Raw genomic sequence first — 14,317 nt, 5'->3', positions numbered from 1 at the left:
AAAATATTTTTTAAAAAAAGAAAAGAAAAGAAAACCAAGGCAGATCTCCTGACTTCAAATCCCAACACTATTATTTGGAAGTGCTTCACAGGGGCAAAAAGAAGCTGGCCTCGCTGATTGAGTTGTGGGCCCCTTCCCAGTCCTCCAAACTGCTCAAATTTTCTGCTACAAAACCTGAAATACCATCTAAGATTTAATTTTGAAAATGAGTAGCAGAGTTGCTTTAAACAAAATCTAAACCACTACATTACATGATGCTATCTTGGGTTCATAAAATAGTAATTAAAGCTATAGAAATAAATAAATTGCTAAATTAGAAAGCTTGGGGCAGGGGCACCTGGGTGGCTCAGATGGTTAAGCGTCTGCCTTCGGCTCAGGTCATGATCCCATGGTCCTGGGATCGAGCCCCACATCTGGCTCCCTGCTTGGGCGGGGAGTCTGCTTCTCCCTCTCTCTCCCCATTGTCCCCCCCTGCTAGTGCTCCCTCGATCTCTCTGTCAGATAAATAAATAAAATCTTTTTTAAAAATAAATAAATAAAAAGAAAGCTTGGGGCAGGGCACCTGGGTGGCTCAGGAGGTTACATGTCTGCTTTCAGTTCAGGTCATGATCCCAGGGTCCTGGGATTGAGCCCGGCACTGGGCTCCCTGCTCAGCGAGAAGCCTGCTTCCCCCAAGCCCTCACTTGTACTCTCTGTCTCTCAAATAAATAAATAAAATCTTAAAAAAAAAAAAAGAAAGAAAGAAAAGCAAGCAAGCAAGCAAGCTTGGGGCAAAACACACATCCCAATTTTTTTTTTTTTAAGATTTTTGTTTGTTTGTTTATTTGACAGAGATCACAAGTAGGCAGAGAGGCAGACAGAGAGAAGGGGGAAACAGGCTCCCTGCTGAGCAGAGAGCCCGCTGTGATGGTGGGTTGATCCCAGGACCTTGGGATCATGACCTAAGCCGAAGGCAGAGGCTTTAACCCACTGAGCCACCCAGGCACCCCAACATACATCCCAATTTTGTAGGATAAGAGATAAAAGAAGGAAGGCGGAAAGAAAGCCGAAACAGTGAAGTAAAACTAAAATCTAAGAAGTATTTCAAGAAGAAGATGCAATAGACTACAGAGGTCGTGAAGGATGAAGACTGGAAAAAGGATACTGTGTTTGGCAATCATGAGGTCACTGGTGACCTTTAAGAGATCAATTTTAATACACTGAATGAAAGCACAAGTCAGACTGAAAAGGCTTCAGAGGCCGGGAGAACGTTGAAGAAGGAAAGGTAACAAATACAGAATATTTTCAGTAGTTGTAGTATATTAATGATACCAAATATTTACATAGCACCTAATAAGTGCGAGGCCCTGTTCTAATTATTTTACCTATTAATTTATCCCGAGGGTCACTTGGGTAGCTCAGTCGGTTAATGTCCGACTCTTGATTTCAGCTCAGGTCATGATCTCAGGGTTGTGAGATAGAGCCTCACCTCAGGCTCAGCCGTGAAGCCTGCCTAAGATTCTCTCTCTACCTCTGCCCCACCCTCTCCCCTCACCTTCTCCCTTGATCGAGGGTACACACACGGCACTCTCTTTAAAAAAAGAAGATAATCTATCTTCGAAACTATGGTTGGTATCATCATTCTGTCCATCTACAGGTAATGAAACAGATACAGCAAGAAGCCAGAATTCTGAGGCTACCTACTGCATAGACCCTGCATATATGTGATAATATATAATATTATCATATTATATAATATATACCCTGTATCATATTAGGTAATATATATAATAATATATATGGTAGATATAGATATATATGGTAGCAAAAAATATAATAACATAATATTGAGTGAAAGAAAAAATCAGCAAGATTTTTTTTTGCAATAGGGAACCATAGTGTGAGAAAGAATTTTATATTGCTAACATCAATGTGTACATGATGCTTGCCAGTCATGTCAGTTTATCAGGTGTTGACAGCCTGGCTTTTCCTGAATGTATTAATGCTGCAGGCTTCCATTCAATAAAACCATGAATGAATAGGGAAAAAAACATAATTATCTCCAAGGCTTTCAAAGACATAATACATTTCTCTGTTGCTTACAGACTACTGATAATGAATGGATAGACCAAAATCCATTTTGCTGATTGGCTCTATCATATAGTTATACCTAAAGGAAGCAATACTCTTTTAAAAAAACAAAGGAAAAAGGGGGATTATATGAAGATAACAAAGCTATTCTAAAGACAGAAATCTGTAACATTTATTCTGAGAAAAAAGGATTAACAGCTGGTATTTTTCTGTCATCTTCCTTCCTACCGATGTTACTCTTTTGAATCACTATGGACTAGAGTATTACAAGGCATAGAAATGTCAATACAGAGGAAATTTCATGAAGGGTTAATCTAACTTATAAGCAATAAATGCTGCTTTCCTATTTTTTTGTAATATTAGACATAATTTCAATGTTTCTTATAACTGGAATTCTATTAAAATAGAGCAATAGGGGCACCTGGGTGGCTGAGTGGGTTAAAGGCTCTGCCTTCCGCTCAGGTCATAATCCCAGGGTCCTAGGATCAAGCCCTGCATCAGGCTCTCTGCTCAGTTGGAAGCCTGCTTCCTCCTCTCTCTCTGCCTGCCTCTCTGCCTACTTGTGATCTCTGTCTGTTAAATAAATAAATAAAATCTTTAAAAAAAAAAATAGAGCAATACATCCAACTGTCCCCATTTCTTCAGTTAATCACTTCCTACTCTTTCCCTCCATAGTAACTACCTCTATTATTATGAAATGGGTTAAATGTCATTTTACATGTGTATCCTACATTAAACAATGTACTCCTTATATCTAGAAATTATGTTCTCTGTGGCACAGAACATTAAAAAATGTTAAATATGGGGTGCCTGGGTGCCTCAGTGGGTTGGGCCTCTGCCTTCGGCTCAGGTCATGGTCTCAGGGTCCTGGGATCAAGCCCCACTTTGGGCTCTCCGCTCAGCAGGGAGCCTGCTTCCCCCTCTCTCTCTGCCTGCCTCTCTGACTACTTGTGATCTCTCTCTCTCTCTGTCAAATAAATAAATAAATAAATAATCTTTTTTATAAAATGTTAAATACAAGCTTCACAAATGAATAAGTGAACAAACATGAAGAAAACTATACATTGGCATTGCATTTAGACAAGCATCTTCTGATGGTGATAATGACAAAGAATTTATATACTTTTACATGAGACCTTTCCAAAACACAGGCACAAATTCTTTAAGTGGTAAGAAAATAATTTTCCTTGAAGTCCATAAATAAACCTAAAGACTGGTAAAACAGAATAAATTGAAGTAGAAAAGAAAGATGACATGGTGCATAACATTTGTGTAATAAATATGACATAATGTTTTCATTGCCTACAATAAGTTTAAAAACTTTTTTAAAATTCTGAAGTTGAATCCTCATTCTCAATTAATTAATTTAGGGTGAATCCTGGATGGACACTGTCTTTAAAAAAAATCTGCCCAGGGGATTTTAGTGTGAAACTGAGGTTGAAACCCACTATTCTTTCCTTTAAAATCAAATTTTTTAAGTATAATTTACATTCCATAAAATTTACCAATTTTAAGTGTATGAAATTCACTGTTTCGACAAGTAAGTACAGTCATGTAACCACTACTATGATCATGATATGGAACATTTCCATCACCCAAAAAGGTTTCCTCATACCCCATTCCCCTGTACCCTAGCAACTCCTGACTTATTTTCTGTCACTATAGCTTTGGGGTTTCTAAAATTTCATATACATGAAACTGTGTCACCTGTACTCTTTTTGGTCTAGCTTCCTTTATTTAGCATAATGCTTTTTATTTAATTTTTTATTTTTTTTAAAGATTGTACTATTTGAGAGAGAGAGAGCACACACGCACTGAGCTGGAAGAAGAGGGAGAAGCAGGCTCCCTGCGAGCAAGGAGCCCAACACGGGACTAAACCATGACCTGACCAAAGGCAAACGCTTAACTGACTGAGCCACCCAGGCACTCCTAGCATAATGCTTTTTAGAATCATCCATGCTTCTAGGCTAGCAATAGTCTGTTCCTTTTTATTGCTGAATAGTATTCTATTGTATGGATATACAATTTATCTATTTACCTGTCTGATAGGCACTTGGAATGTATCCAGTTTAAGGCTATTCTGAATAAAGCTGCTCTGAATATTCAAGTACAAGTCTTTTTTTTTTTTTTTTTAAAGATTTTATTTATTTATTTGACAGACAGAGATCACAAGTAGGCAGAGAGGCAGGCAGGGAGAGAGAGGAGGAAGCAGGCTCTCCGCAGAGCAGAGAGCTGGATGCGGGGCTCGATCCCAGGATTCTGGGATCATGACCTGAGCCCAAGGCAGAGGCTTTAACCCACTGAGCCACCCAGGCTCCCCTCAAGCACAAGTCTTTTTATGAACAGATCTTTTCATTTCTCTAAGTAATACCTAGGAATAGGGTTCCTGAATCTTACGATTAAGTGTATGATTAACTTTATAAGAACTTGTTTTTCAAAGTGACTATATCATTTTGCATACTTACAAATACAGTAAGACAGTTCTTTTTTTTTTTTTTTAAGATTTTATTTATTTATTAACCCACTGAGCCACCCAGGCGCCCCCAGTAAGACAGTTCTTAATTGCTCCATATCCTTGCCAGCACTGATATTGGCAGTCTTTTATTTTTAGCCATACTACTGTGTGTGTGTGTGTGTGTGTGTGTGTGTGTGTGTGTGTTGTAGTAGTAGTAGTAGTATCTCCTTATGTTATAATTTGCATTTCCCTGAGGACTAAATGATAATAAATATATAAATAACTGTTCATAAAGCAAGAAAAACACAAGGGTTAACGGGTATTTCATTTTTTGATTCTACTATTTTCAAAGAGGGTAACAATGTTATACTGCCTTGATACCACATTTGTCACTCCATTACAATGGGAAACAAGCAAATGACCAAAACACACACACACATAAAACTTCAAAAATAGGGTGCCTGCGTGGCTCAGTGGGTTAAAGCCTCTGCCTTCGGCTCAGGTCATGATCCCAGCATCCTGGGATCGAGTCCCGAGTCGGGCTCTCTGCTCAGCAGAGAGCCTGCTTCCCTTCCTCTCTCTCTGCCTACCTCTCTGCCTACTTGTGATCTCTGTCTGTCAAATAAATAAAATCTTTTTTAAAAATGTTTAAAAAAAAAAACTTCAAAAATAGGTTTCAGAGAATCTCTTAGAGTCAAGTACCCACTCAGTTTATAACCCCCACATAAATGTCAACGTAATGTAGTCCCTAGACCCTTAGGCTTTAGTGTCCAACTTGGGTTTATATTCTAAGGCAGGAAAATACAAAATATTTTGGAATGAGGTCCACTAAAAACAGGAAAATGGTTATTTACTGAGCCTTACACAAAACAAGTAACTAAATAGTCAATGAATGAGGGGTGCCTGGGTGGTTCAGTCAGTTAAGTGTGGGACTCTGATTTGGCTCAGTTCATGATCTTGGGGTTGTGGGATTCAGCCCCACATCAGGATCCACCCTCAGCACAGAGTCTGCTTGGGATTCTCTCTTTCCCTCTCCTTCTGTTCCTCCCCCCATTCTCACACACACTCTCTCTAAATAAAATCTTTACAAAAAAATTCAATGAATGAATCAAGAATTAGTTAATAAGTGGCATTTTTAAAATCTATGTAATGTTTCAAAAATCAGAAACATCTAGAAATTACAAATTGTCAGTGTATCACCGAGGCTCCCATTACATATAAATCAATGAAGAGAGATGTCCATACTACATAAATATAAAAAAGTCATTATAACAATATACTCATTTATTCAATAAACATTTATCGAACACAAACACAGCATATCACGTTATACATTCTAAGGGGACAATTTTTTTTAATACTGAAAACCAAAAATTAATCAGTTGGCTACATATGATCATGAAAAATACCAGAGTAATTTAGCATACTATAATACAATACTAAAGTTAGTATAAAAATGAGTGTGATCTCCCTGGCATACTAGTTCAATGATAGGTTAAAAGTGGCCAAGAAGCATGCTGCCTCTATCAGGAAAGAAATAAGCCTATGAATAAACTACAAGGTAGAAAATTCACATAAAAGTGATCTGGAATGGAAAGGGACACCCAGGTGGCTCAGTCAGTTAAGTGTCTGCCTTCAGCTCAGTTCATGATCCCAAAATCATGGAATCAAGTCCTGCATTGGGCTCCTTGATCAGTGTGGAAACTGCTTCTCCCTCTGCCCGCCGCTACCCTTTTTTGTGTGCGCGCTCGCTCTTTCTCTCTCCCTCTCTGACAAATGAATTAAATAAAATCTTTTTTTTTTTTTTTAAGTAATCTGGGGTGCCTGGGTGGCTCAGTTGGTTAAGCAACTGCCTTCAGCTCAGGTCATGATCCCAGGGTCCTGGGATCGAGTCGTGTGTCAGGCTCCCCGCTCAGCCGGGAGCCTGCTTCTCCTTCTCCCTCTGCCTTCTACTCTGCCTGCTTGTGCTCTCTGTCTCTCTGTCAGATAAATTAATAAAATCTTAAAAAAAAAAAAAAAAGTGGGGGCGCCTGGGTGGCTCAGTGGGTTAAAGCCTCTGCCTTCAGCTCAGGTCATGATCCCGGAGTCCCACATCCGGCTCTCTGCTCCACAGGGAGCCTGCTTCCTCCTCTCTCTTTGCCTGCCTCTCTGCCTACTTGTGATCTCTGTCAAATAAATAAATAAAATCCTTAAAAAAAAAAAAAGTGGTCTGGAATGGATTGTAGTCGATTTCTAATATCAAACACTAATTCTAAACCATATTAACTTAAGGTCTGGAAACAGGTTAAGAAAAGGTTCATATGCGAGGCACCTGGGTGGCTCAGTGGGTTAAGCCTCTGCCTTCAGCTCAGGTCATGATCTCAGGGTCCTGGGATCAAGCCCGGCTCAAGCCATACTTTGGGCTCTCCACTCAGCAGGGAGCCTGCTTCCTCTTTCTCTGCCTGCCTCTGCCTACTTGTGATCTCTCTCTGTGTGTCAAATAAATAAATAAAATCTTAAAAAAAAAAGAAAAGGTTCATATGCTTTGAGGGTTACCTATTTCCAAAGACAGGTTATAAAGGATACACATTAAAAAAAAAAACCAAAAACCTCACAGTAATCTGTTCATCCTTGCATGTATACCCTGAGTGCTGTATTGCACAATCACCATTTTTTATTAAAAATGACAGGTTTATCCTTTATAACCACCTACTCAACAAAAAAGTTTCACGTGTACTAAAAATATTAAATAATATGAATCATGCAAACTGAATCAATTAAATTAAAATAATGCTTACCTAATAAAATGAATGTGGTAATTTCTAATTTAAGCCATAGCCAATATAAAAAAGTTTAAAATTCACATGAAACTGTTATGCAACAAGAAGTAAGTGTGAGAAGCTGTTATAAGTTGAATTGTGTCCCTCTAAAAATGGTATGCTTGAATTCCTAACCCCCAGTACCTCAGAATGTGACCTTATTTGGAAATAGGGTCATTGCACATGTAATTAGTTAAAATGAGGTCACACTGGAGCAGGGTGGGCCCCTAATCCAATATGACTGCTTATAAAATGGCCATGTGAAGACAGAGACACATAGGAAGAATGCCATGTGACAACAAAGGCAGAGATTAGAGTTCCAAACCCCCAGAAGCTAGAAAAAGCAAGGAAGGACTCCCCTATAGGTTTCAGAGGGAGCATGGCCTTTCCATATCTTGATTCAGACTTCTGGCCTCCAGAATTATGAGCCAATAAATTTGTGTTGTTTTAAGTCACCCAGTTTGTGGCACTTTGTTACAGCAGCCATAGGATACTAATACAGCGTTTTCAGTATCTTTCTTGTATATTCATTAATTTATAGATACATTAATGCCTTGATTTTTAAAAATTATTTTCTAAGGTATAATATAGTAAACTTGACTTTTTGGGAAGAGTTCTACATATTTTAACACATTTACATATATTCATATAACCATCACCATAGTAGGACACTGACAGTTAACATCTTAATTTTTAACAGCCATTGCTGAAACAAGAGAAATGAAATTGTTTCACATAGGCATAAATAAATTTCTAGCCCTTTCACTTCAAAATTTAGAGTTTGTACTCACACTTCAATAATATATATTTTTTTAATTCCTAAAATAGAGATACACTCTAAAATAAAATCCACTGTCTTTTAGTTTACTCATTATCTTTTAAATCTAAGAGCTCTAAGCACTGAATTCTACTCCTGAAATCAATATTGCACTATATGTTAATTAACTATAATTTAAATAAAAACTCTTTTGAAAATCTAAAGCTCTATCTTTGAGAAAATCACCTTCAATAATAATTCATCTAAAGCTTTCAACTGAAGAAAATGGTAAGTCATAGCCTTCACACAAAACAGTAAACATAGACAATACACAAATGTAACATTCATACTACTTAATGCTATCAGTTTATTAATATGCACAGGTATGAAGTTTCCCCCTATGTTCTAATACGACATGAATACTAAAAATAAAGGCTTCGCTCTTTTTTAAGTCTTATAACACTGAGAAGTCTGTTCTTAACCTTCCCTATTCAACAAATATTTATTAAATATTAAGATGTTTGTTTCTGTGATGTGTTAGGGGAGGTAAAAGGAGAGAACTCATTGCTTAAAAAAAAAGTAATGTGATTTTAAAATTTGGTAAGTTTCTACTCTAAAAAATTTTTCCACATATCCCTTAAAGTATGCAGCTACCTTCTGAGCTCGAACAGCTTAAATATAAATTCATTTTTCCTCACATGAATTTTATTATGATTTTACAACTATTTTAGCTTACATACAATGCTATAAAGCTTTTTAGATGAGGATATCTTTTGTTCCCCCAAAAAATACAGATCAAAACAAATCATATACAAAAATCAACAACTGGGGGCGCCTGGGTGGCTCAGTGGGTTAAAGCCTCTGCCTTCAGGTCAGGTCATGATCTCAGGGTCCTGGGATGGAGCCCCACATCGGGCTCTCTGCTAAGTGGCAAGCCTGCTTCCCTTCCTCTCTCTCTGCCTACGTGTGATCTCTGTTTGTCAAATAAATTAATTAATTAATAAATCTTAAAAAAAAATCAACAACTGTAATACTTGTCACAATGCACTTCACAAAAGTTGTACTATAGAAAAATTTCACAGCTTATTGATAATGTACAAGTTCTCATAATTATAAACTTATTATTTGATATCTAAGCTATGAAATGGATCTTCTAATTATTATTGTCTTTGTAATTATACTTCTTTCATGTAAGGTAGTACATAGCATTGTGGCTCTTGTCTTAAAGACTATCCAAGGACAAATTATACTTACTAGAAAACGTATGGACTAAAAATATGGGGTTTGTGTTGACATCAATTGTCATAATCTATGAAAATTTTTGAATACATATGTAAATTATAATATATAATAGATATAACATAAGATATACATCACAATATATAAGAATTTATATCATTAAGATATACCAGCACAGAAGGTCGCTGACTGCGCTTACCTAATTTTTTAAAATCTAAACATCCAAATAAATAGTTCTGCATATGAGAGAAAAACTGTTAATGCTTAAAAAAAAAGCTTAAAAAAAACACAATTGCATTTATTTTTAACAGCATTTGTGAGATATAATAGACATAAGAGGGGCGCCTGGGTGGCTCAGTGGGTTAAAGCCTCTGCCTTTCGCTCAGGTCATGATCCCAGGGTCCTGGGATCGAGCCCCACATCGGGCTCTCTGCTTGGCGGGGAGCCTGCTTCCACCTCTCTCTCTCTCTGCCTGCCTCTCTCCCTATTTGTGATCTCTACCTGTCAAATAAATAAATAAAATCTTTTAAAAAAAAATAATAGACATAAGAAAATGTACTGAACAAAAGGAATGGAAGAGCAAAAAGAATTAGTATAAGGTGAATATCCAACAGACAACCTAGGTTCAGTGATAGAGCATTGTCAGACCATCCGAAGACCCCTGGATACTTCCTCTTAGTCATGTTAATGATTTTTTTCCACTGAATCAATCCAGATTTCCCTGAGAAGTCACAAACCTACTTAAGTTTTACCAAGCATAGATAAGTTATTTAAGAAAAAAAAAAAAGATATGATGAATTGCAAAAAAAGGTCAACTTCTTAAAACTATTAGTAAATTATAATCATCCCATTCTTATACCATCTACAGACTCCTGAATAAGTATTTTTTCCCAAAGTCTATACTACTGATAATTTCCATGGACTTCTTAAACAGGTTAAAAATGCAAATACCTAAAACATCTGAACTCTTTTACCTTCATAATAACCGAGAGATCAGTCTGTAAGTCTTTCACACAGCTTTAAATTTACAGATGTACATGAAAAGACTAATTTACAATTTTCCCTTTTTAAAAGGAACAATACTTCTGATTCAGTACTGTTATGTAGAAGAAATGCATCCATTGAGCATAATAGCCTATATAGTTCTCCAATCTGTTTACATCAAGCTGGGAAAGTTTCAGTTCTGATTCAAAATCTGATGTTTTCTACAGAGTACTTGCTTTTCAACAAGCCCATGACTTCCCATTACCGGATTCCATGTGGAAAGGAATCAGAAGTTACGGAACGTAGTATACCTACTCTTTGCACAGGTCTTTTTGTTATTGTCTATTTTCCTTCAAAATTTGTTTTGTGTTGTGCTGTTTTCTTCATTTTTAAAAACTTACATATTTTTATTTTGAGGTCTTTTTGTTTTCCATTTAAATCTCCTTATGAATCCTTTCCTTAAAGGAGTATTGTTATAAAAATACCCTAAACTCCTTTCCTTTCTAAACCATCAGACTTCAGTAACTTCCCAATTCTGAGGTTATAACTATGCCTTACCAACATCAAGGAAATATGTAGCATTTTTAAATTAGGACCACTGAGTAATTAAATTGAGTTTGACGTTACAAACTGAAAAACACTATTACTATCTTCCTATATATAAATCATTTCCTCACTAGTCTCTTGGCAATACTTTTATAAAACCTATCATGTACATTAAGTCACATACTCATATTTTAAGTTTAAGATATGAGGGATGAGTCTTAATTTCACATAATAAATGGTGATTCATGCTAAGATACAGAACTCAAAATGCTAGGAATGGAATATCCTCTTTCACACTCATTAGCATAAATTAAGGTAAGAAAAATAAAGATTACACAGCTCATGGTTCTCAAATAGCATTACTAACGTAAGTAATTCATTCTCCTACCTTCATCTATGAAATAAATCCACAGTAAGAATCAGAAAACGTGCTTATGTGTCTTTTCTCCAGACCCCAAAACTCTCATACAAGAGCTCATTACCCCAATAAGCATGCCAACTATCATACCATGAAAGAAAAATATCTGATTTAAACATGAACTGCATCACCCACAAAATATGATTTTATTTGGAACTTGACAATTATAGTCATTTACAAAATATATCTCTTTAACTCTTCCTGTCCCTCGTTTGCCCCAAGTTTAAAAATTCTTTCAAATCCATCCCTTACTATAAAACAACCACTTAAATTGACACTTTTCAATATCTTAACAAGATATCTTAACAAGAATCTTAAAAGTTAACTGATCTAAACTCATACAAATAAAGTTTGCAGACTAATAATGTCTACATTCACTTTCATGTTTTCAGTATTTCAGTACTCAAGCTGTACACTTTAATTATCTGATTATTCAACTCATTCTTTCAAAAATACAAATGCACAAAGCACTAGCTAGCCTTTTCCAAATAAAACTTTGTCAATCCACTGTCACTGTATTCTGACACAAGATAAATTTAGATAAATTTACATTTCACATTTGCAAAACAAATTGTGGTACACTGTTGTTTTAAAAAGAAACAGAAGATTCAATGATTCTCAATAGCCATAAGCAGATTACTTTATATGAAACACAATGCACCACTCTTTAAAAGAAAAAAATTTCAAATATATTAGTTTTACCTGGGGAAAATAGAGCTAGATGTTTGGCATGCCTGTGTATGTGTTCAGTACTTATTTAATTCTAAAAACAACCTTTCTCCAACTCCTTTCAAAAATCAGTATTTTTTCAATAAATATGAGCATATACTGTACAATAAAATGCATAATGTGCATGTCCAGAAAGCTACAATAATCCGAATAGAAAAAAAAAATCAGTGTTTTAATTTTCCAGACAGCAATTCAATGTTAAACAATGTCATTTTTCCCCCTTTCTCCCTAACCATTCCACACATCAGGTCTACTGCTGTATTTATGTATTTAGTAAGATTAACAAATTGACTAGAAGATCTGGAGGAGTAAAAGAAAAAAAAATCATTTTTCACTTTCCCACCAATAAAAAGATAAAACAAAAGCAAATCTGAAGACTTGTTAAATGAGAAGCATTTGAAAAACCCAACGTGACCAGCTTTTGATTTACCCTAGTCTGACAAGGAAGACAGACCCCACCCCCACTCCAGATTGTGTGGCTTTTTTTTTTTTTTCCTTGGGTGGGGGTGTGGAGAAGAGAGCTGTCACATTTCCATCTTCGGTTATTGTTAAGACCGCAGCCTAGATTCCCAAGTACCACTGGTCTAAGGGGAAAAAAAATTAAAGCGTATAATTCTACTTGTTTGAAATGCACAATATTTTGTTGATGTTTTTCCGATTTTAAAGTTAATTATACCCAGCTTCAATCTGTAAAGACTACAGATTGCCTTTGACAGCCTGTCCCTCAAACATTCCCTGTAAGACTGCTTGCTCCAGATTCACTAAGAATTCTCTTCTCTCTAAACTTAAATTAGAAAAACGCATTTCTGAAATCATTACATCCAAAAAGGCATTCCTCCCCATCCTTTTGCTTTGGTGTGGGGTGCAGAATTGAGAGTAAAAAGGAGATCTATTTGCTCTTCGAACAAAAAGAAACGGGGTAGAGGGCGAGTGGGGGAAAGAGCAGCAGTGGACCTGAATGAAATGTTGAGAAAAGTTTTTTATGTGACTAGTGTGTCCTTCAGCAGGGGAACAAGAGTTGGGCAGAAAGCTGGAATCTTGGCCCCGGGCTCCTGCAGAGAGAAGGCACCTGCGGAAAAGAAGGCCAGGCACCAGAGAGGAGCCGGGCTACTACCTACCGACTTGCAGCACGTTCTCCACCGAGCCGCTGTCCAGCAGACGGATGCCCCGGCGGAACGGCAGCCCCTCGCCGCCGCCGCCCGCCGCTCCGGCCGCTGTGCCCAGCCCGCCGGACGACCCCGCCGCGGCGGCCCCGGGGGCGGAGCCGGTCGGAGCGGCGGCCCCGGGGGGCGGCGGCGGCCCCTCCTCGGCCGGCGAAGCCCCCGCGGAGCCGCCAGCCGCTCCGGCGCCGGGGCCGCCACGGTACTGGAAACTGGAGTACATGCAGATCTCCCGCTCATTCCGCGGGAAAGACCAGTAGACGATGCGGCGCTGCACGGGCTCCGGGATCCGCTCGAAGCGCTCCTCCACCCTCTCGTACGCCCACTTTTCCGCCACCGTCTTGGCGGCGCAGTCCAGCAAGGACTCGGGCTGCAGGTGGGGGCGGGCCCCGGGGGCCAGGCAGCTGCCGCCAACGCCCCCCACCCCACCGCTGGCCGCCCCGGGCGAACCGCGAGGGTGGTGAGCCTGCGGGCTGGGCCACGAGCACAGGCGCTTAGCCGGAGAGACCGGCGACGGAGAGAGCAGCTCCTCTCGTTCACCTCCTTCCGCCATTGCTGGGAACTGACTGACTGAGGCGGCGGCGGCGGTAGCGGCGGCGGCACCGACTGCGGCGGAGACCCCGGCCACGGCCACGCGCCCCGCGCAAGCGCCCAACTGCGGCGCCGGGGGAGGGGCGGGGCGAGCAAACCCGCGAGCCGGCCGGCCCGAGTGGGGAGCCTGGGCCGGCCCGGTGCGCGCGCCGCAAGGGCCGGCGAGGGCGTCCTGAGAACGAGCGTAAGGTGGCGCGCGCTGTCCGGGCCGCCACGGGCGCGAGAAGGGGCGAGAGCGAGCGCCGGCCGGCGGCGCGCGCCGGGCGTAGACAGCCCAGAACGCGCGCCGAGCGCTTGCGCGGGGCCGACGGCCACCTAGGGGCGAGGAGCGCAGGGCACAGTCGCCGGCCAGCGCGCCTCTAACCCACCTGCCGCCTGGCCAGAGAGGGGTGCACTGCGTGGTCAAGTGAAATAGCCAGGCCGCAAGCTTTCGGAGGAGCCGCCTCCGTGAATTCTAGGCTTGCCGGGCACAGGCAGAGGGAAAGTTCAAAATCAGGCTGCTATGGTAGAATTAACAAGTCAGGAGACTGTCACGGCCGAGCAGAGGAGCCGGCAGAAAGATGCTAGGAA

The 14,317-nt window shown here is 39.6% G+C and overlaps 1 protein-coding gene across 2 annotated transcripts in view; it reads right to left on the bottom strand.

Annotated features, from left to right (window-relative positions):
• ZSWIM5 (zinc finger SWIM-type containing 5) overlaps positions 1-13,831 on the bottom strand; it is a 214,023-nt gene extending 200,192 nt beyond the window's left edge. Inside the window, exon 1 of one of the 2 annotated variants that reach the window (XM_046023252.1) lies at positions 13,115-13,831. In XM_046023252.1, coding sequence (XP_045879208.1) covers positions 13,115-13,709 — 595 coding nt within the window. In that variant the 5' untranslated portion in view covers positions 13,710-13,831. The remainder of the gene's footprint in view (positions 1-13,114) is intronic. The other variant, XM_046023261.1, reaches the window with a different exon arrangement.
• Positions 13,832-14,317: the final 486 nt, after the last annotated feature.

The sequence above is a fragment of the Meles meles genome, chromosome 1 (assembly GCF_922984935.1).
Source record: "Meles meles chromosome 1, mMelMel3.1 paternal haplotype, whole genome shotgun sequence".
Lineage (NCBI taxonomy): Eukaryota > Metazoa > Chordata > Mammalia > Carnivora > Mustelidae > Meles > Meles meles.
The sequence above is the reverse complement of the archived record's forward strand: the minus strand, read 5'-3'. Positions and strand labels throughout refer to the sequence as shown.